The sequence below is a fragment of the Equus asinus genome, chromosome 13 (assembly GCF_041296235.1).
Source record: "Equus asinus isolate D_3611 breed Donkey chromosome 13, EquAss-T2T_v2, whole genome shotgun sequence".
Lineage (NCBI taxonomy): Eukaryota > Metazoa > Chordata > Mammalia > Perissodactyla > Equidae > Equus > Equus asinus.
The window spans coordinates 37243280-37265217 of record NC_091802.1 but is presented as its reverse complement, the minus strand read 5'-3'; the positions used below and the strand labels follow the sequence as shown (position 1 = coordinate 37265217).

General features: G+C 48.4%; 1 protein-coding gene across 2 annotated transcripts in view; it reads left to right on the top strand.

The window, feature by feature from the left end:
• Positions 1–21278, top strand: part of IGF2BP1 (insulin like growth factor 2 mRNA binding protein 1) — a 40047-nt gene extending 18769 nt beyond the window's left edge. The window contains exons 3-15 of one of the 2 annotated variants that reach the window (XM_014833855.3): positions 5824–5872; positions 6392–6443; positions 9674–9737; positions 11123–11404; positions 12278–12412; positions 13085–13207; positions 14002–14137; positions 14861–14983; positions 15395–15514; positions 16340–16414; positions 17192–17323; positions 17574–17687; positions 19570–21278. In XM_014833855.3, the coding sequence (XP_014689341.1) occupies positions 5824–5872; positions 6392–6443; positions 9674–9737; positions 11123–11404; positions 12278–12412; positions 13085–13207; positions 14002–14137; positions 14861–14983; positions 15395–15514; positions 16340–16414; positions 17192–17323; positions 17574–17687; positions 19570–19662 (1498 nt within the window). In that variant the 3' untranslated portion in view covers positions 19663–21278. The remainder of the gene's footprint in view (positions 1–5823; positions 5873–6391; positions 6444–9673; positions 9738–11122; positions 11405–12277; positions 12413–13084; positions 13208–14001; positions 14138–14860; positions 14984–15394; positions 15515–16339; positions 16415–17191; positions 17324–17573; positions 17688–19569) is intronic. The other variant, XM_070482151.1, reaches the window with a different exon arrangement.
• Positions 21279–21938: the final 660 nt, after the last annotated feature.

The following is a 21938-nucleotide window of genomic DNA, read 5'->3' as shown; positions in this document are numbered from 1 at the left end:
TTTTTTTTTTTTTGAGGAAGATTAGCCCTGAGCTAACTACTGCCACTTCTCCTCTTTTTGCTGAGGAAGACTGGCCCTGAGCTAACATCCATGCCCTTCTTCCTCTACTTTCTATGTGGGTTGCCTGCCACAGCATGGCTTGCCAAGTGGTGCCTTGTCCGCACCCAGGATCCGAACCGCCGAACCCCGGGCTGACGAAGCAGAACGTGGGAACTTAACTGCTGCGCCACTAGGCCAGCCCCATAGAATAATCTTTTTTAAAAAGACATTTTTATTATGGAAAAAAAAGTATAAAAAAGTGGAAAGGATAATGTAATAAATCCCATGTACTTACCACCTGGCTTTAAAAATTACCAACTTGGGGGCCGGCCCCATGTCCGAGTGGTTAAGTTGGCATGCTCCGCTTAGGTGGCCCAGGGTTTCACCGGTTGGGATCCTGGGCGCAGACATGGCACCACTCATCAGGCCATGCTGAGGTGGTGTCCCACATAGCACAACCAGAAGGACCTACAACTAGCATATACAACTATGTACTGGGGGGCGTTGGGGAGAGAAGAAGAAGAAAAAAAAGAACATTGGAAACCGATGTTAGCTCAGGTGCCAATCTTTAAAAAAAAGATTATCAACTTATATCTAATCTATTTTCATTTATGCCCATCCCCTGATTATTTTGAAGCAAATCCTAGACATGTCGTTTTATCTGTAACTGTTTCAGTATGTATTTCTAAAATATAAGAACTTAAAAAAATCACTATGATTTAAAAAAATTAACGCGTTAACCATCTAGTCAGTGTTCAATATGCCATAGAATCACTTTTCAACTAACCATGGAAATATGCAGCTGGAAAAAGAAGTTACTGGTTTAAGAAATTATAGGTGAGATGTTTTGACTTACCGGAGAGCAGCATCCACTCAGCAGGCCCGCTGTTCAGCACGTTGTGTGAACTCTGAATATTTTAAATTTGTCCTCAAGCCTAACATGACTGTATTTTGGCAAAGGCCTTTTTGTCTCCTTCATGCCATCAAAAAGGCAGCACCAGGGGACAGTGCAAAGAACCTGGAAGCAGACAGGCCTTGGGTTCAAATCCCAGCTCTGGCTCTTAGTAGCTGTGTGAGTTGGCAAAGATACTCAACCTCCTGATCTCAGGGCCCTGGTAGGTAAAATGGAGCCGTCACCCTCCCTGGCAATGGCAGGCTTATAGGAGGTGCTGAATCTCAGAGCCTGGCATCTGGGAAGTACCCCTCAGTGTTAGGCTCTTCCCTGATTGACCTGTCTTCCTTCCCATTCCGTCTGAGTCAGTGACACTTCGCTGTAAAGGATGAGAGCTTCCTGCCGAGGGAGAACTCCCAGCCATCCTTCCGGGTGTCCAGCTCCTGTGCCTCCTGAATCTCCCGTCTTCCTACTTAACTCCTTATGCTTTTGCATGAATGCTGTCTCTCTGAATCTCCCCTGGGCTTGAGAAGAATAGTCACTCCATCCCTGTGGCCCTCATGTTCCCTGGCACCATTAGAGAGGTGCATCTCTTGTGTTGCTCTGTATCTGGGGAACTGCCACAGGGCCTGATAACTACCCTATACACGTCAGGGTAGAGAGGTCAGAAGCCACAGGGTGTGGGCACCCAGAGAAATTATTAGGCTGATGCAACCATCGCCTACATTGCCAGGGGCTGGCGGCTCCATTCTTTTACTCAACAGGTTTGTCAGCTCTGGGGTGGGCGGGTGGTGGTTCATGGCCCTCTAGGAGTTCTCTTGCTTTTTCTGAGCGGATATTGAGGTGTAGGCACTCCAGCGTCTGCTCAGAGTGTAGTGCCCTATTACCTGTAGGCTGATCCACTGGTGTGAGTCCCTTTAGTTGTCACAGGGAGGTGGAGGAGTGGGGTGGGACTCAAGGCTGTGGTATTTCCCACTATGTTCCCACCAGTGCAGAAGTCTAACAATTTTACTGTCACGCTGAGCGACTCCTTGTCAGCCTGGCCTGCCTCTTCCTATGCTTCTCTGGATACCTGCAGGCTTCTGCGGACAGGCACAGGGACTAAGGACCATGGCATGGCAGGCACTGTGCTGTAAGTCCTCACAAAAGCCCCATCCGCTTTCCACATGAGGAAACTAAGGCGCCGAGAATGAAGTAAGCGGTCACGGTGCTCTTAGCTTCCATCTGGATCCCCCAAGCCCTCAGCACGCTGCCCCAGCCCAGCCCGCAGTGAGCCTTCCATAAATGTTTGTAGGGTGAATGAGTCCTGGGGAGAGGGTCCTTGGTACAGTTCCCAACATCGCCCTGTGTGCTCTGGGCCTGAAAGAAATTAGGTAGCACCATACTTAACAGAAACCAGGCGAAGGGTTTACCAGGCAAGGTTCTTCATGGCCTCTGTTGTGTTTTTGTCAGGGTCGGGGGCTTTGCTGAAAGGAGGTTTGGAGGCCTGAAGGGGCCTGGTCTGGGTTCCCAGGATTGGGTGCGTGTGCCCTAGAGGGGTGGGTGAGTCTCTGCCTCTTGGGGGTGGGGGAGAGCTGCCAGGATGTCTTTTCTTTCATTGGTTGGGTGGCCCTGCCCTCCTCCCCCTCCTTCTCCTGGAACATTCCAGACATTCCAGACTGCCATTGCTTTCAGGATATGGATTAACATCCCAAGCTGAGATTTGATTTCACTACCCCATCCCCTCCCCATCTCCTCCCTACCCTGAAAAGAAAGCCCCTAAAACTGGGAGTTTGGGGTATTTTTGACCTTTGACCTGAGATTATACTGAGGGACCATCTGAAAGAGCACTCCTCAAACTGAGCTCCTGCACGGGGTACGCCCTTATTGGTTTGAACTCCCAGGCAGGCAGCCCGCACCTCCTACCCTCTGTCCGGAAGAGTTCGCGTGAGAGGTCCTCTCAGCTTGGGTGACCCCTGTCATTGGCATTAAGCTAGATCACTATTCTCAGGGGGCATGATACTTCCAGCTTTGGTCTTCTTTCTCAAGATTGCTTTGGCTATTTGAGGCTTTTTGTAGTTCCATAAAAATTTTAGGATTATTTGTTCTAGTTCTGTGAAAAATGCCATTGGTATTTTAATAGGGATTCCTCTGAATCTGTAGATTAGTTTGGGTAGTATGGACCTTTTAACAATACTAATTCTTTCAATCCATGAGCACGGTATATCTTTGCATTTTTATTTGTGTCATCTTTAGTTTCTTTCATCAGTGTCTTAATAGTTTTCAGTGTACAGGTCTTTCAATTCCTTGGTTAAATTTATTCTTAGGTATTTTATTCTTTTTGATGTAATTGTAAATGGCATTGTTTTCTTAATTTCTCTTTCTGATAGTTTGTTGTTAGTGTATAGAAATGCAACTGGTTTCTGTATATTTATTTTGTATCTTGCAACTTTACTGAATTCATTTATTAGTCCTAATGGTTTTTTGGTGGAGTCTTTAGGGTTTTCTCTATATAGTGTCATGTCGTCTGAAAATAGTGACAGTTTTACTTCTTCTTTTCCAATTTGGATGCCCTTTCTTTCTTTTTCTTGTCTGATTGCTGTAGCTAGGACCTCCAGCACTGTTGAATAAGAGTATCAAGAGTGGGCATCCTTGTGCTAGATCAGTGTTCTCAATCTTCCAGTGGTGTGATCATCTCTTCCTCAATTCTCCAACAGTTTGACTTTCACGGTGAGGGTTCCTGCATTTTCTCTGCCCATTTGGTGTTGAAATGAGTTGTATGGGAAATCCCTCCCAAGGGCAGATGCCATAGGGCTCCCTTTTGTCCAGTGAATTGAATCACAAGGTGGCCTGGTGTGGGATCCGAGGATCTGGAACGGGACTTGTTTCTGATCCTTACTCTTTTGTCCTGCTATCGTCTGACCTCCTTAGATCAGGTTCATGAGTCAACAACCAAAGTAGATTGCCATAGACATAGATTCTCTTCACCATTTATCCTCCTTTTCCCCTAAGTTGTTTTATCCCAGGAAGAGATTTCCTTAATGTATTTCATCGATAAGACCTTCCACGCTCAGAACTGCAGAGCTAGAAGGGATCTTAAAGACCTTTCTGTTTCCACGTACAGCTGAAGACACCTGAGTTGTCAGGGATGAAACGAGTGAGCTGGCCCAGGACAGAGGCAAGACGGAAACATTTGCAGTTAGAGTTTAGCATCCCATCCAGTGTGTTTCCAACACCCCTCCCCTCCAGCTTGGCAAGAGCTGACATAGGCCCCTTGCATATCAGTAGGAATACTGAAGCCTGAAGCTATTAGTGGTTGAGACAGATGAACATCCCATCAGAGGTGGTTTAAGGGCTAGAGGTGGACTTTCTTGCTTCCTAGTCTGGTTTTCCCACATGACACTATAATTTGGTTAGACCATGTCTCTGATCTAAGAGTTTGTGATCAAGGATATGCAGACATAAATGACACTTGACCAACACAGATCAAATTAATTGAAATTTTTTTTTTCAAAGATTTTACTTTTCCTTTTTTCTCCCCAAAGCCCCCAGGTACATAGTTGTATATTTTTAGTTGTGGGTCCTTCTAGTTGTGGCATGTGGGATGCCGCCTCAGCATGGCTTGATGAGCGGTGTCATGTCTGTGTCCAGGATCTGAACTGGCAAAACCCTAGGCCACCAAAGTGGAGCATGTGAACTTAACCACTTGGCCACAGGGCTGGCCCGTAATTGAAATGCTTTAAGCCCAGAGATTAGGGCATCGATTTGGGTATTGAGCAGTTAATTACCCTGGGAGTCAACCTTGAACCTGAAACCCTTCCTCAGAGAAAATTAATTTTTTCTTTTTTTTTGCTGAGGAGGATTCACCCTGAGCTAACATCTGTGCCAATCTTCATCTATTTTGTATGTGGGTTGCCACCACAGCATGGCTGCCAACAAGTGGCGTAGGTCCAAACCTGAGCTGCTGAAGTGGAGTGTGCTGAACTTAACCCATAGGCCATGGGGCCGGCCCTGAAAATTACATTTTTAAGAGGCATATGCAAACTGGGAAGGGAGAAAGTGTAGTAAACTGGGAGGAAGCAAAGTGGTGGTCACGATGCTGGGTTGTGTGTGTGAGTCACTCCCATCTTCACATTCAAAGATGCGTCTCTTGTTACACTGAAGTCCTTACGCCCAGCCGTGTCTAAGCTCTTTATAACCCTATCTAACATCACGCCATACCACCCGGTGAATAGGTATTATCCCTGTTTTACAAAGGAGGAAACTGAGCCTCAGAAGTTAAATAAGCTTTTTGAGATCAGTGCTGTTAGGTGGAGCACAGTTCAAGTCCGGATCTACAGGGAGCACTAACAGCTGCACTGTTATCCTGCCGTAATGTGTTTGCACATGTGCCTCCTCTAATAAATGGTGAGCACCTTGAGGCCAGGCACCTGGTCTGTTTTGATTATTGCTGTGCCCCAGCATTTAGAACAGTGTCTGGCATGAAGTAGGCACCAATGAAAGGTTTTAGATTAATGAATAAAGTCTTAGGTAGCTTTGTATTCCTAGTGCCGGAAACAGTGGGTGATATTAGGTGGTTACTGAATAAAAGAACTGGTGAGAAAGCTAAGTAGAGAGGCAAAAAATGCGGCTGTAATTTTAGGGGATTATGTCACCCTCGTGCTGAGGGCGCCTGATTTCGGCTTTCCTGTCTGTGGTGGCACCGATGGTAATTCTCTAAAGTGAGGCGCCCCTACCCCAAATCTCCATTCCCAAAGGTTATCATTCTTAGACGTTATCATTCTTAGACTCTAAGACTTTGGTGTTGAGCAGAAGGTAGGGAGATAAAGACTGAGACGAGGATTAAAAACTGCAAAGTCACAGGCCCCTAAAGCATCCAGAGCTGTCACTAATCCTGTTCCCTCTAATTTCAGGAGTCGGAAAATTCAGATCCGAAATATTCCACCCCAGCTTCGATGGGAAGTAAGTGATTGGGGAAACTCTGAATGGCGTGGGGTAGTGGAGACTGGAAAGGAAGTCTGGGTCAGCCTCAGTTGGCAGAGATGACTGCGAAGTCGCCTGATGGTTTGGGGCTAGGCCAGGAGGGTCCCCTTGTGCTGAGGGGAGGTTGGTTGGGTCTCATCCTTCACCCTGTTAGCCCTTTGGGCTCTTCCTGTGGTGAGAGGCATTAGAGAGGTGAGAAGGGTGTTCCTTGAGTCCACAATTTCGTGATGGCAGAAGTTGGTTTAGGGACCCAGGTCTGCTTCTAAAAAAGCCCTTAAATGCCTTTTTGAGCTCAAGTGCATTTCTGTAAAGATACCCCGATAGGTCACCACCAGCATTAGTACCTCAGAAAGGGCAACCTGCACAGGCAATAATGCTAAATCCCCACCTAGGCTCTGCCTGGGCCCCAGGGCTTTGGATGAGGGCTGCCCAGTGGCTGGCTTTGTGGTAGTTCCCAGGATGCTCAGAGTAGCCTTCCTCCTTTCTCCATGCTTCTAGGTACTGGACAGCCTCCTGGCTCAGTATGGTACGGTAGAGAACTGCGAGCAAGGTAAGAGGGGCAGAGGTGGTGGGGCGGGTGTTGGAGGGGTTTGGGCGGGGTCTCTTCTGCTTCATTTTTCTTTTCTTTTTTTAAAAGCACTTCACTTTTTTTTTTTTTCCTTTTTTTCCCCCAAATCCCCCAGTACATAGTTGTATATTTTAGTTGTGAGTCCTTCTAGTTGTGGCATGTGGGACGCTGCCTCAGCATGGCTTGATGAGCGGTGCCATGTCCGTGCCCAGGATCTGAACCGACGAAACCCTGGGCCACCACAGTGGAGCATGCAAACTTAACCACTTGGCCACGGGCCTGGCCCCCTGCTTTTTTTTTTTTTTTAAAATTTTTTTTTTAAAGATTTAATTTTTCCTTTTTCTCCCCAAAGCCCCTTGGTATGTAGTTGCATATTTTTAGTTGTGGGTCCTTCTAGTTGTGGCATGTGGGACGCTGCCTCAGCATGGCCTGATGGGTGGTGCCATGTCTGCCCTCAGGACCCAAACTGGTAAAATCCTGGGCTGCTGAAGCGGAGCGGGTGAACTTAACCACTCGGCCACGGGACCGGCCCCCCCTGCTTTGTTTTTAATTACGAAATTTACCTAGCACACCAAAAGAAGGCAGAGAGACAGAATGTATGGAGGGAGATATGCTGGACTGGGGACCTGGACATGTGGTCCTGGCTGTGGCTCCGCTGCGTATCTCTGGAACAGGTTTCTCCTGTTTCCTGAGAGGCTTGAAGAGAGTCACTCATTCCCAACATGGGGTCCCCAGGCTCCTAGGGGTCAACCAAGGTGGAAATAGAGGTCCCAGGATTTTAGAAATAGTTTAAGAATGGAAATGGTGCACTCGGCCTGAGTAAGTCTGCACGGCTTTTACTTTAAAAGCTTCACGAGTCATTGTTTTTGGCTGGAGTAATCAACGGGCTATCTCTTTTGCAAGAAGCTCTGATTATCAGCTACATGTCTTTGGTCAATTAAAAAAAGAAAGCAGAGGAATTACTTAGTACATATTGATGGGCAGGCAAAATCTCTCAAGAGTGGGCCCACAGAAGGAGAAATGATAAAAAGAATTCTAGATCATAAAAAGTTTGCTATGATTTTTGAGGTTTCTCCATTGCTTAAGATTATAAATTATGTTCAGAGGGAATGAGCATAAAATAAAATATGTAGTGGTTTTGATTGGACAAAAGGTAGAGCTTGGTCATTAGGTAGACAAGATACAGTTAGAATTTGTAGATCTTCTGGAAATCTAGAAAATCACCAGGTCAAGATTTAAATATTCATCTCCGAATTCTTGGTGGAAAGGGGCAAGCTGTCAATCATAAATGACTAAAACACTTGCCCGTACAGAAGTAAAGTGCTGAATCAATCAAACAGGCTCTCTCCTGCTCGAATCCTGTGGCTTCCGTTTTATCATAAACGCCAGGGCGCAACTGGACGCACTGATAACCATTGCCCCGTACTGCACACAGCGCAGGCTAACGGCTGCGGTACTCCTGGACAAACAGAGCAACGTTGGGCGGTGGCCTGCAGACAGGTGCCAGGCCCAGCAGGCGTCAACACTAGTTTAAGTTTATCCAGGTCTCACCAGGGGGCTGTTGCATCCAGTGTCTGGAGGGGGATCCCTGCTTCCTGGAGGGAACAGAATGGGAAACGTTTGATTTGGTTGGACAATAGAGAAGGTCTTCAAGTCTGCTCAGATGTCACTTTCGAAGTGAGGTGCTTTCTGTCCACCCTATTTAAAACTGCACCCCTGGGGCCAGCCCAGTGGCCGAGTGGGTAAGTTCACGCACCCCGCTTCGGTGCCCCAGGGTTGCACCGGTTCAGATCCTGGGCGTGCACATGGCACTGCTCATCAGGCCATGCTGAGGTGGTGTCCCATAGGCCACAACTAGAAGGACCCACAGCTAAAAATATACAACTATCTACCGGGGGGCTTTGTGGAGAAAAAGGAAAAATAAAATGTTAAAAAAAAAAAAATAAACCGCACCCCTTACCACTGCCTCCCTCACCCTGATTTATATTTCTCCAGAGCACCCGTCACCCGTCATATGCTATAGAATTTGCTTATTTCACTTACCGCAGTCTTCCGCTTCTAGAATGTAAGCTCCATGGAGGCAGAGGTTGTGTTGGTTTCATTCACTGCTGTATTTCCATTTAACTGGAAGATTGTTCTTGCAGACTCTCCCTCACCACTGAGGTGAGAGAACCGTACCGAAGGCCAGAAGGGTTAAGAGTGTCTGCATTGTGGTTTTGTGGTTAAGTACCTGCTCCTCAGTGTTGTGGGGGCAGAGGCTTGCTTTTTGCCTCTTCCACCCCAGGGTTGAGCAGGCCTAGGGGGCCCGAAATCATAAGACCATCATGTATAAGACAGAAGGTTAATTTTATTAATTTAAAATGAGAAGTATGTGCCCAGATCGCCTGGAATTCGTCCAACCCAGTCTCCCCGCCCCGTAGGAAAGAGTATATGGTCATCTAATGAAAATCCAAAAGCTGCTCGAGATTAGGACCTTGATGGGATTAATGACTGGTGCCATGAATTTATGATGGCCTGAATATGTGCATTTCCCTCGCCAAGATGTTTGGAATACTCACTCAGGAAATCCTTCCCCTGGAAAAGATGCAGACATATTCTTTTTTCCCTCCGTAGACTCCCCAGCAGCCACTCCTGTGAACCCACTTAGCTAGGTCATCATGCACGTGCGTTTGATTAATGTAGCCTTCAGGATACTTAGGCCTCTAAAATAGAGCTGGGTGTTCCCCGAGTCTTTCAGCCATATCCTTACAGACCATTTCTTGGGATGTTTACTTCTTTAAATTGCTAATCGCACTCAGTGTGTGTTGATTTTTAACTAGTTTAACTTTCCAAGGGTAAATTTTATCTCTCTCGGGTTGTTGTGTGTGTGGGCGCATGCGTGCTGGCTGGGTGTTCGCCCTGCTGCCTAACTGCTGTGTTGACTACATCCTTTTGTACACCCAGATCTCTTGGGGGCTGGGTAGGAAAATCAAAAGAAGACATAGAAAGGAAAATGCAGGAAGGTTAATGTGAATTTTCTAGGAGTTCTGGTGAAAGGGACCTGAAAGGGAAGTGTTTGTGTCGTCATTCAAGTATTTCATAAGCTCCAAAGAATCAGCTAGATGCCTCCTTCACCTCACAACGTGGAAGGATGAGCCTTAAGGCTCGGGATTCATCGGCGGCATCGCCAGATTTCGCTGCTCTGACCCTGGCCTCTGTTTTTGCTCCCCCAGTGAACACCGAGAGTGAGACGGCAGTGGTGAATGTGACCTATTCCAACCGGGAACAGACCAGGCAGTGAGTGGGCTGGAAAGTGGGGCTGGGAGGGTCTTTGCGGGGTGTTGGGAACTGGGCCCCCCGATTCTCGACAGGATTGGGTTCCAGGCAGACAGGAGTCCCCAGCTGGGTTCTGATACTGTTGTAGCCAACCCCAGACTCTCATCCTTTGGTTCAGGGATCTCAGCGATTCAGAAACTCACCAGGATTGAAGGCAGATACATCAGAGGGAGGGACCCAGAGACCTTCGAGGGAAGGTGGGAAATCCTGGGGGCGGAAAGGTGGCCTTCTCTTAGGTTTCCCGCTGCAGCAGAACTGCAGCGTCCTTTGCTGTGTTTATGGCGCCATCTAGTGATAGTGAGGAGGAACTGCGAGATTTAAAAAAAGGATTGGTTGACGTTATGATGGGGCCGGGGCAGACATTTTATTGCCCGGATCGCCTTTGCCCAGGGTACGCCTGCTAGGGTCCTTCAGTCCCTTCACACTCACAGTTTCTAGCTCCTTGATCCTTTGGGTGAGCAATTATGCTTCTCACCCACCAGTACTGAAAACTGTACACTTTATGCATGTACTCATTTATATCCATATCTGACCCTGTTTTTAAAGGCCTTTTGCCACGTTTGGCTTTTGATGGCTTTCTTGCTTCTTCAGTGGGTTGCCTCCCACCCTTCTGTTTCCTCCAGCTTAGTGATGCATTGTAAAATCCCACCACTTCCCCAAAATGCTATTTTCTTTCAGAAGCCCACTGGGCCCAGAGTTTTCTGGAGGTGCCTACTGCCCCATGTGGCCAATCTATGGTCTTGAGCCTGGCTTTAGAGATCATGGCAACACTTGCCCACTCCTCCGCTACCTGTTGTTGCCTTGTTAACATTTCTAACCAGAATCAGCTTTGGGAGTGGATGGGGCTTGCTGCCTCCCTTCACTGTTGTCCAGCCTTGTTTTGCAGGCATCCTAGCTATACTTAAACCTCTGCGTCCAAGTGGTAGGGAAGCCATTCCGTCTCTAACTTTCCCTTTTCCACAGAATTTCCTTAATCATAGAAGGTGCCAGACTCAACAAGTGTAAAAACAAATCTCTTGATTTATCATGTTTTAATTTATTGTACTTATTTATCACGAGTCACATGATTTCTCACCTGACTCCTATATGATAGGTGGTTTTGGCTGAAATTAACAAGCTGATCGCAAAATTCAATAGAAATAACTTATTTACATTTCCCTTTGGTGTACTATGCCATTTAGACTGGAAGGTTCTCTAAGGTGGAGGTGGGAGTGGGGGGCAGGTGGTCATCTCCTTCTTTAGCTGTTGTTCCATGCTGTAACCCAGTAGAGTGCTTTACACGTGGAGGGGATTTGGTGTGATTGACATGGATTGGAGTGACCCGTTGATTCTCCCTGTGTCCCCAGAGCCATCATGAAGCTGAACGGTCACCAGCTGGAGAACCACGCCTTGAAGGTCTCCTACATTCCTGACGACCAGATAGCACAGGGTCCTGAGAATGGGCGCCGAGGGGGCTTTGGCTCTCGGGGTCAGCCCCGCCAGGGCTCGCCTGTGGCAGCGGGAGCCCCTGCCAAGCAACAGCAAGTGGACATCCCCCTGCGGCTCCTGGTGCCCACCCAGTATGTGGGCGCCATCATTGGCAAAGAGGGTGCCACCATCCGCAATATCACAAAACAGACCCAGTCGAAGTGAGTCTTGGCTGTTGGGGAATGGAGGCAGGTGCGAGGAAACACCTGGGGAGGTGGGGTGCTTCCTGGAAACACACTGGGGGGCATCAACATTTACCTCTTAGGAAATGTGGCCTGGAGCATGTTCCTTTCTCTTCATTCAAGGGTCACTGCTGTCAGTCCTAGCCTCCTAAATAGAGGGGGCAGGTGGGGAGGTAGAATGGGCCTGGTGCCATTTGGTGGCGGTGGCTGGGCTGTTGTTAGTAAGAAGGGCTCTAAAATTTCTCGTAGAAAATCTCGTCAAGCAAATCTACTCTTGGTGAGTCAGCCACCCGTCAGAGCTCTGCGATTTCAGCACTGCTTGTTGGCGTCAACAGGGCTGGCCAGCAGGGCGAAAGCCAGGGCCCTCAGTAATAGGTCACAGTTCTGCCCCATGTCCCATTCCACCACAGCCACATCTCTTCTCCAATCCTTGTAGCGGATCAGTATACTCTGGAAAAGAACAGGTCACATTATGTCCTTATTTATAATAAATCCTTTATTACTTTTAATTTGGGAGCATATACCTTCCCTTTACAGTTGTTTCAAGACAGAAACCCAGCATTCAAGGGGAAAGAACAGCTTGAGAGTTCTGGGCTCTTGATTCCCACCCCTGTATTCCCGTGATAGATGCCATTCTTCCACCAACCACCTCCTGACTGGGGCAGGATCCATAGCAACAGGCTGGTCATGTGTCCCTGGTCCTCTCTCTCAGCCCTTCCCAATTCTGTGCTTGATCAGCTTTGTTCCAGGAAGAGCAGGCCCTGTGCCTTTGGTTGAGGAGAGATGGGGGAGCCCGAAGAAGACCTGGTTTCACAGGGGACAGCTAACCGTCCTTGTCCTTGTGGTCCTCAGGATAGACGTGCACAGGAAGGAGAATGCAGGTGCTGCGGAGAAGGCCATCAGCGTTCACTCGACCCCCGAGGGCTGCTCCTCTGCCTGTAAGATGATCTTGGAGATTATGCATAAGGAGGCAAAGGACACCAAAACGTAAGGCTTCAGCTTTTCTTGGAATGTGGGGACTGCCACCCTCACCACTCCAGCACACGCTTTATTAGTAAGAATAGAGAGATGTGGGAGGTACAGTTTGAAATTGTACAAAAGGACATAAACTGAGAAATGAAATCCTCCTTCCCACAAGTGACAGCTCGTATACCCTCCTAGAATTTCTGTGCACTCACGAATGTGTGCATGTGCATGTCTGTGCACATATATACGTGCACATGGGTGTTTGAGCATAAATAGGATCATATGAACATTCTGTTCTGTAGTTTGCTTTTTTCATTTTCGTGCATCAGTACATATTAATCCACCTTATTCTTTTTATAGCTGCATAGAATTCTGTAGTATGACTATCTTAAAGAATACAGTTGGATGAGTTTTAACATGCGCATACCCGTGAAACCATCACCACAATTAAGATAACGAACATATCCATCACCCTCATGGCACTTGGTGCCCCATTGGCAAGCCATCCCTACCTTCCCATTTCTCTATCCCTAAGCAACCACCCATCTGCTGATTTTTGCAATCTTCAAATGTAATTTTATCCTGTGGTTTGTGCTGGAATCCCCACATCTGGGGTGGCTTGACGACTGAGTCTCAACGTGGCCCACCATTTAAGGAGCTCTTGTCTCTTGTTTCCTCCCCTGTCTTCCTAAGGGCTGACGAAGTTCCCCTGAAGATCCTGGCCCATAATAACTTTGTGGGGCGTCTCATTGGCAAGGAAGGACGCAACCTGAAGAAGGTGGAGCAGGACACAGAGACGAAAATCACCATTTCCTCGTAAGGCTCTCTTCCATTTCCCTCTTTATGAATGGGATGCCCGGTGGCCCAGGCTTGGCAGTGTTTCATTATTGAGCCCTAATGCTTGCCCCTTAATTTGGATGCAGTTTCTGCTTATTGGAGAAGAATCAAGAAGTGGTAAAGAGCATTTATTTCTATAAGGGTTGGAGCTCTGCCATCACCACTGCCATGTGGGCTGGAGGGCTGTGGGTCGGGTGCTGCCTCCTCAGTCCTCTGCCCTGCACATCATACCTCAGGTGCTCTGCATCTCCAGGAGGGAGCCTGCAGCTGAGAGCTAGGGCTTCAGGGGTTCAGGCATGTCTCCAGGCCATGGGACAGACCCTGGTCCTTTTGGCCTATGCTCTCTCTGCGTGGTACCTGCCTTTCTGGGAAGAACCGGAGCTAAGGGGGCAGGTTAGCTCCTCTTAGGCCATCTTCTTAATTTTGTCGGAGACTTACTGGTGGGCAGAATAACCGCTCTGTTCCAAAAAGGCACAGGAAATGGATTGCCTTGAACTGCTGGGGAAACTTCCAGTCACGAGCATCTTTCTTGCTTTACCAGCGATGAAAACCTGTCTGTGATTGGATTCCTTGCAAGTAGATGGGTTTCGCTTGGGTGTTCTCATCTCCCTGCACTTCACTCTCTGTGCCCTAGTTGTGAAGCAAAGCCCAGAGACACACTTTTTGCCAAAAGTTAAATAGCCTGTAGCAATGGTGGAGCTGTGACTTGTCTCCAGCCTGGCCTGGGCCTGTTTTGTCTGTGGAAGGGTGACACTGCTCTGCTCTCCCCCCAGGCTGCAGGACCTCACCCTCTATAACCCCGAGAGGACCATCACTGTGAAGGGGGCCATCGAGAACTGCTGCAGGGCCGAGCAGGAGATCATGAAGAAAGTTCGGGAGGCCTATGAGAATGACGTGGCTGCCATGAGTGTGAGTGCCGGGTGCCTCTCCCCACCCTCCTCTGAGCCCGAGCCCACCACAGGACTGTGTCTTCCCTGTGGGGTGGGCATGCCGTGCGCTGTGTGGCCTTGGAGCATTTACTTTGCTTTTGAACACTGATTCATCAGAAAAAGGCTTTTACGTTTAGTTAATAGGCGTTCACCTGATTCCTGGGGTGGGAATGGGGTTCCAATCTTGGGCTTCAAGTTCTGTGGTCTCCTGTAAACATGTGTAAAGTTGGTGTTTATGTGTACACTTTAATGGGAAGTAGGTCCGTAATTTTCATCTGGTTTTCAAAGGGGAGTACAGATGTAGGGTACATGACCACAAAGGACAGTCCTAGAAGTCAAACGGAGCTCTGCCCCTGCCACTCCTCACAGTGCAGGGCTGAGCCCATCGTTTACTCCATCAGAGTGGAGTAAACCAGAGAGGAGGGACTTCTGAGGGCGTGAGACTGGTCGGCTCTTCTGGTCCGAGTTGCTAGTTCTTGGTTCAGTGAGACCAGCACGTCGCTCACAGCTGCACACCCTGAGTGTGTATGTGAGTGTATGTGAAAACCAAAAGCTCAGGCAGGGGTTTGTGTAAAGGCGTATCGTTCTCCTGTTTTTGGCCCACTCTCTGGGGGTACTCACCCTCTTAGTTCAGCCAGGGCCACACACAAAGGACCGCTAGACCCCCTCAGAATGAGCTGACCTTCTCTCCTTCCTTCTCCAGCTGCAGTCTCATCTCATCCCCGGCCTGAACTTGGCTGCTGTAGGTCTTTTCCCAGCCTCGTCTAGTGCGGTTCCTCCGCCTCCCAGCAGCGTCACTGGGGCCGCTCCCTACAGCTCCTTTATGGTAGGTGCAAGGTCTTATTACAGGGGACCCCTGGGCCTGTCTGTGGCCTCTCTTAAAGGTCCCACTCTTGTGGGAGCCTCGTGTTTGGGGATTTGCAGGGAGAGGGAAGGGAGGTCTGGAGATGCTCCTCTGCATTGCTCCCAGCCACTGGTGACCCTTCAGAAGGTTAACTGCTTGGAGGGCGGCCTTGGAGATGCTGGCAGCACTCTTCCTCTTCCCTCGTCTTCTTCCTCTTGTCTGGCTTCTTCCTTTTATTCCTGCTGGGCAGAGGGACAGCCAAAGAGCATGTAGCCCAGGTTGGCTGCTGGGTGCCTGCACCCCTTCTTCCTTGAGGCTGCGCGGCAGGGGTGTGGAGGGGCTTCGTGGCCGGGCCCCTTGGCTTCTGTTGTAACAACATGCCCTTTTATGCAGCAGGCTCCAGAGCAAGAGATGGTGCAGGTGTTTATTCCCGCCCAGGCGGTGGGCGCCATCATCGGCAAGAAGGGGCAGCACATCAAGCAGCTCTCCCGTTTCGCCAGCGCCTCCATCAAGGTGATCTGCTCTGTCTCCTTCCAGGTCCCAGACAGAGGAGTGCTCTGCTCCCATCACCTGCTACTTTTGTTCCCAGATGCCCCATCTGGCTGGTGTGGGGGCCTTTTCCCTGTGGAATAACAGTCCCCTTGGCGTTTGGCCTTGCTTGGTCCTCCATGGAATGCCTTCCGAGGTTCTGGATTTTCAGGCCAGGGAGGAGGCAGTATTGTAGCGTAGAAAGAAAGCTTAGGTTCTGGCACAGACTGACTTCGGTTCCAATCCCAGCCCCTAAGCTGTGTGACCCGAGCTTCCGTCTCCTCATCAGTACAGTAGTCACCATAACACTGCAATAATGCAGCCAAAGCCTCTGGCTCCGTCAGTGCCTGGTGCATGGTGGTTGCTCAGTAAATGTTAGCTGTCTTTCTACCTTCCCTGGCCCACGGAGTCCCACGGAGAGAGTGGGGAGAATCTGTCATAATGAAACAAAGGCGTTGTTAAATTTCCCAGGTGTAAATCTGCATTTGTTTCAGTGGCTGTGGTCCCTGCTCTCCTTGCATTCCTGCATTGGTCATCTCATCTGTGCCCCTCTCTCCACTGAAACCCCCCCAGAGATTGGGAGTGGGGAGAGAGGAGAGGCGGGGAGCCCTACTTAGGAAATGTCACTGAAACAAATCCACCCATGCCCTCCAAACAGATTTGGTGCAGAAGCAACGACCTTGGGGTTCGATGTCTTTGTTCTTGCCTCCCCATGTCCTCAGAAGTGGGGAGTGGAAAGTGGGGTGGTGGTAGGGGACTGGAGGAGGTGGAGACAGTGGGCACCTCTTTGACCAGCTCTTTGCTTTGTAGATTGCTCCTCCTGAAACTCCTGACTCCAAAGTTCGTATGGTCATCATCACTGGACCCCCAGAGGCCCAATTCAAGGTTCTGATCTTATTTTTTTTCCAAGCTGGACACACAGAATCAAGATGGGGTGGGAGTACAAATCGTGCCACGTTTGTCAGCTTCCCTGCAGAGATAGGGCTTGTATGGCTGCTTTCAGACTCACATCAGACTTCATTTCTGTTGACTTCTGCTTCCTTTGTTACTTCCTGAGGTCAACAGGAATATGGGAAAGAAGAGGGAGTCTGAGGGCGGCTTCTGTGCACTCTGCTTTAGTTTCTAAGGAAGGCCTTTGATGCCAAATTCCCTTCTCTCTTTTATGTCCCTACTATATCCGTGTGTTCTTGGACTTCTGATCAGACAGTCAAAAGAACTGATAGTAACTTTGCCTGACAGGGTTGGAGAATGGCAGCTTCAGACGCTGTTGAGTGTCTGACAGCCTGCCCTCCAAGTGACTGATAGCTGCCATTCGGGCAGGGCCTTGAGTTGCTAGCCACTGCCTTGTCCAAGTACGTGCAGTCATCCCAGACCCCACAGGTCTGGTTTGTAGTTTATGAATTATATTCTGATGGGAAGTGTGTCTTCAGTTACTCTACCCAGGTTCTCCAGTATTACAAATAAGCAGAAGGGATGTGGAAGGTCAATGCTGTTGGCCCTTTCCTTTCACCTGGCCTAGATGATCGACCCTGCCCTAGGTGGGGTGGGCCTGTGAGCCAGAAGGGGCTCAGGTGGAGCCGGGGGCTGCACTTCGTGGTTACCACGCTTCCCTTTTGTCATGTCTGTGCAGCCCACTGATTAACAATGACCTCCTCTTCTCAGGCTCAGGGAAGAATTTACGGTAAGCTCAAGGAGGAGAACTTCTTTGGTCCAAAGGAGGAAGTAAAGCTGGAGACTCACATCCGGGTACCAGCGTCAGCAGCTGGCCGGGTCATTGGCAAAGGTGGCAAAACGGTGAGCTGCGAGGGCCAGGTTGAAACTTCTGGACTTTAGTCCCCAAAACCAACAGCTCTCCCCTGGCTGTCTGCTCCCTTGCCCTGCTCAACCTTAGGACTCCTGATTTGCCCGTTTATTTGATTCTACTCCCCAAGCTCAGCTCCCGACGACTGCAGTTTCTTCCTGCTAGTCACCCGCCTCTTCCTCTAATCGCACTCGTGCTGTCTGGACGGCACCCTGAGCTCCTCTCTGCCCACCCTGCTCCCAGGTGAATGAGTTGCAGAATTTGACAGCAGCTGAGGTGGTGGTGCCAAGAGATCAGACCCCTGATGAGAACGACCAAGTCATCGTCAAGATCATTGGGCATTTCTATGCCAGCCAGGTACATATGGCACTCCCCCATCACAGGAGGGTGGCAGGAGCCCAGGGATCAGAGAAGCAGGACTCCAGAGGTTGACCTGCATGACCATGACAGGTCCTGTGGACTCTGGGCTGGGTCATTTTTCTCTCCCAGGGGTTAAGAGTATGATGTGTACATGCTTTATTTTCTCTTAAGACTCACTTGATTTAAACAACATCCATATATAGAGTATATATTATATATAAAACAATATCTAATGTGCTATACATTATATATTAATGGTCTTTCCTCTTCTCTAAACTTGGTCCCGCTCTAAGCCCTTATTTCACTGGATAAGAAGAGAAATTGCTGTTATCCATCACCCAGTCTTGTTCAGGAAATAATAACAACAACAGTAATGATATCACCCTAGATTTCCTTTTTCCAGTGCAGTCCCTTCATCCTTCCCAGAATGACTGCTGCATCCCTGGTTCCTGTTCTCCCACCCTCCCATTCCCATTCCAGAATTCACCATTCCTGCACTGCCTCCAATGAGCCAATCGGCACTGCCCTGCGTTGGGACTGACCCCAGAGCCTGGAAAGGAGTGTGAATATCAGGTTTAAATTTTCTGAACCTCAACAAGTCAGAAAGCATGATTGGAAGCTGATGGCATTATCCTAAAATCCTCTTGTTGGAACTGGAAGGGATGTGGAGACTATTGGACACAGCCCCTTCCATTCATAGAGGATAAGCATGTCACAGCAGGCTTGTGGCCTGTGGCTGCTCAAGCAGTCAAGGGCAAAACAGGAACCCAGAACCCCAGCTCTCGGCTGCCAGTGTAGTGTGGCTGCACGGCATCGAGAACATAGATTTTGGAGCGAGAGGCTTTGAGCTCCAACCCCACATGGCCTTTCCTGCTGTGTGACCTTGGATAAGCAACTTTCTTTGACAATCCTTTGAGAAGCATTAATAAGAGCCACAAGAATACCTAAAATTTATGTGTTTCTGATAAACACCAAACACTATTCTACATGGTTTATGTATATTAACTCATTTAATCCCCACAACAGCCTCATTTTACAAATGAGGAACATGAGGTGTAAGAGGGAAAATGATATAATCAAGGATCCACAGAGCCAGGATGTATTAAATACCAAAGTAGGGAAAATATTTGTTGGTTAGAATAAGTGAAAAACTATGTAAAACACCAAGCACGGGGTCGACAGTAAGAATAATAGAAATATTAATTCCACATTCTTTCCCCAACCTAGACCAACTTTGTTTTTAACCAAGAAACCAAGGACTCAGTTTATGGAAAGGGAGACATTCTGGTAAAATATCGGTCAAGTGAATCACATTTTGCTTTTTATTTCCCTTATAAAACTTTGTTCTTAGGCAAGAAACTTTTAAGAAGTAAAGAGTAAAGATACCGATCCTGTGGTATTTTGTCGACTTTCACAATGGACACGATGGACGTTATTTCACTGCTTTTTGTTGTTGTTAATCTGTCTCTGGGCATTTCATGTGTAGTGGAGTTGTGATTTGTGACAAGGTCTCCTAGTTTATGACCCTCTGATGACATGTATCCCTGGAACAAGAATTCCATTTTGGGTCTGCTAACGTATGTGTCAACTTTGTCAATTTTTAGACTTTGTCAAGTTTTAAGTTCTGAAGGAGTTTATACTACTGTTTCTCCTGTGGGTGCCCCCTCCCCGCCACCCACCCGTGCTGTGTGACAGGGCTCAGGGTACTCAAAGGCAGAGAACCTTAAGGTCATTCTACCCTCAATCTTCCTCTAACTCCCATGTGTCCTATTCTGTTTGTTGCTAGTGTCTGGATCCTGATGGCCTCTCTTCTCGTGTCAGGCTGTCTCCTTGCCTTTGGAAGTCCTCACTCCCTCCCTCTTGCCTATTCTCTCTGCAGATGGCTCAGCGGAAGATCCGAGACATCCTGGCCCAAGTTAAACAGCTGCACCAAAAGGGACAAAGTAACCAGGCCCAGGCACGGAGGAAGTGACCAGCCTCTTTCCATCCCGTTGACTCAAGGACCACGGGCTGAAGTCGAGAGCGCGTTCTCCCCAGCAGACCTGAGAATGAGTGGGAATCAGGGACCCTCGGGCTGGGATGGAGATCAGGTTTGCCCACTTGGTTGAGAAAGATGTTCCAGTGAGGAACCCTGATCTCTCGGCCCCAAATACCCAACCAATTGGCCTAAGACTGCCCGCCCCTCAGGATGTCACCATGGAAATTCTAGCTCAGGGTGCTTTTAAACGTGGATTGTTAAGTAAGGTCTCAAGGTCCCACCGAGAGGGTAGGTCAGACCCCAGTGGGAAGAGAAATAAAATTTCCTTCAGGTTTTTAAAACATGCAGAGGGGTGTTTTAATCAGCCTCAAAGGATGGTTTGCTTCTTGACCCTAAAATCCTTCCAGCCTTCTCTGACTTGGTTTATTGATTAAAATACCTCTATTCTTGTGCCCTGCCATGGCCTCTTCCTGTATTCACACTAATTGTTTTATCTTTACTGCTACCAGAAAAAGTGGGAACCAATGCATTGCTCTGCTTCTGTTATTGACTCAAAGGGAGAAGACACGTCAGCCTCTGTAGTTTAATTCCAATCCCTCCCTAACCAACCAACAGGAACAGAAAGAAGTAAAGAATGTGGGAGAAATGGGGAGAAAGATGATTAAATATATAGTAATCCACGTTTAAAAGGAGCGCCCTTGTGGCTGATCTATTCCAGATCACCATCATGAAAAATTGGCACAATGAAAATTTCACCCACTCTCCTGGGGCTTCCCTGCTAAGATTCCCCGCCCTATTCGTGTCCCTCTAACCGTACAGGTCCCACATGGTCTCCAGGTGCACATGGGTGGTGCTGAATGCTCAGCGGGATAGGGGCCAACCACTGTACTGTCCCTGATTCCCACCATTCTCAGGCAGATTTTATATTTTTTTAAAGTCTATTTTAATGATTGGATATGAGCACTGGGAAGGGGACACTAACTCCCCTTGATAAAGTCTCAGTTCCATGGAGGACTTGAGTGGCCCCAAAGGCTGCCACTGTGCCCTCACCCCAGCCCATGTGCTCTCATAAGGGCTGGTTCCCAGAGGCAGGGGTTGCGGGGCACTCCCCTCCCCACGGCACTGTTCCCTTGGTGGTGGGGGGATGTGGAACCCAACCCTGAGCTCCCGATAAAGCTAAAGTCCATCATCTGGCATATATTATGGCTGTTCAGTAAATTGGAGAGTATTTGCTTCTGTTTATATCTTAGAGGCGTATTTAACTGATGGCTCCTGCCTCCCTGAATCATCGGCACGATGTGCCTAAAAGACGAAGTTCAAAATACCAGCAACCTTATGCACAAAGGGGTAAATAAGCTTAATTTATTAATTTACCAGGCTCAATAAGATCCCGTTTGAAGTTCAGCCCTTAGGGAAGACAGCAGACATCAGTTAAATGAGGTCAGGCCTCCCCTCCTAATATACTGATTGTCAGTGCATGTTAGCCAGGCGGTGCACTTTAGCTGCCTTGGACAATGCTATCAAGTGTGCTGGGAAGGGAGGAAAGGCCTCTGCATGTGGAAAAGCCTGTGCGTGGAGTCCCCTCCTTCCGACATTGCAACAACGACAGTAACAACAAGACAACCATGATATGTGGGCGGAGTCAGTCAGGTAATGCTGTGCGCGGAGTAAACTACCTCAAGGTATGAAGTTACCTCAGCAATTACTTTCCTTTTTGTTCCCCCCCACCTCTTTTTTTTTTTTTTAATCTTTTTTTCTTTGCGGCTTGCTGATATTTTATATAAAAAAGAAAAGCAAAGCAAAAGAGAAGCTGATAGTCTTGAATATTTTATTTTTTTAATGAAAAGAAAAAATGAGAAAGTTATGTTTCATAATTAATTACAACATGAGCCAGTGTAACCCTTTAGGAACTCTCTCTGGAGAACAGGCCCTGTGGGAAAGGCAGCGGGGGCTGGCGCCTTGGGAGGAGGCTGGGGCTGAGAGGGAGGCCCAAGCTGAGAGAGACCAGGGCGAGTGAGGCTCTGATCTCAGACTCCCAGATTTCCCGGCCACTGGCCTCTTCTGGATAATCCTGCCTCAGGGGATTCAGAGGCCTAGCAGAGCGCTGGGCCCCCAATGACAAAACACCAGTCTCCAACAACGGCCATGGTCTCCCCTCCCCCTTGGGTTGAAGGCCACCCCAGCTGGATTTTCCCACCAGTGGTGCTGTTGAGATTATTTAAAAATATTGCCTCCGTTTTATCGAGGAGAGAAATAATAACTGAAAAAAA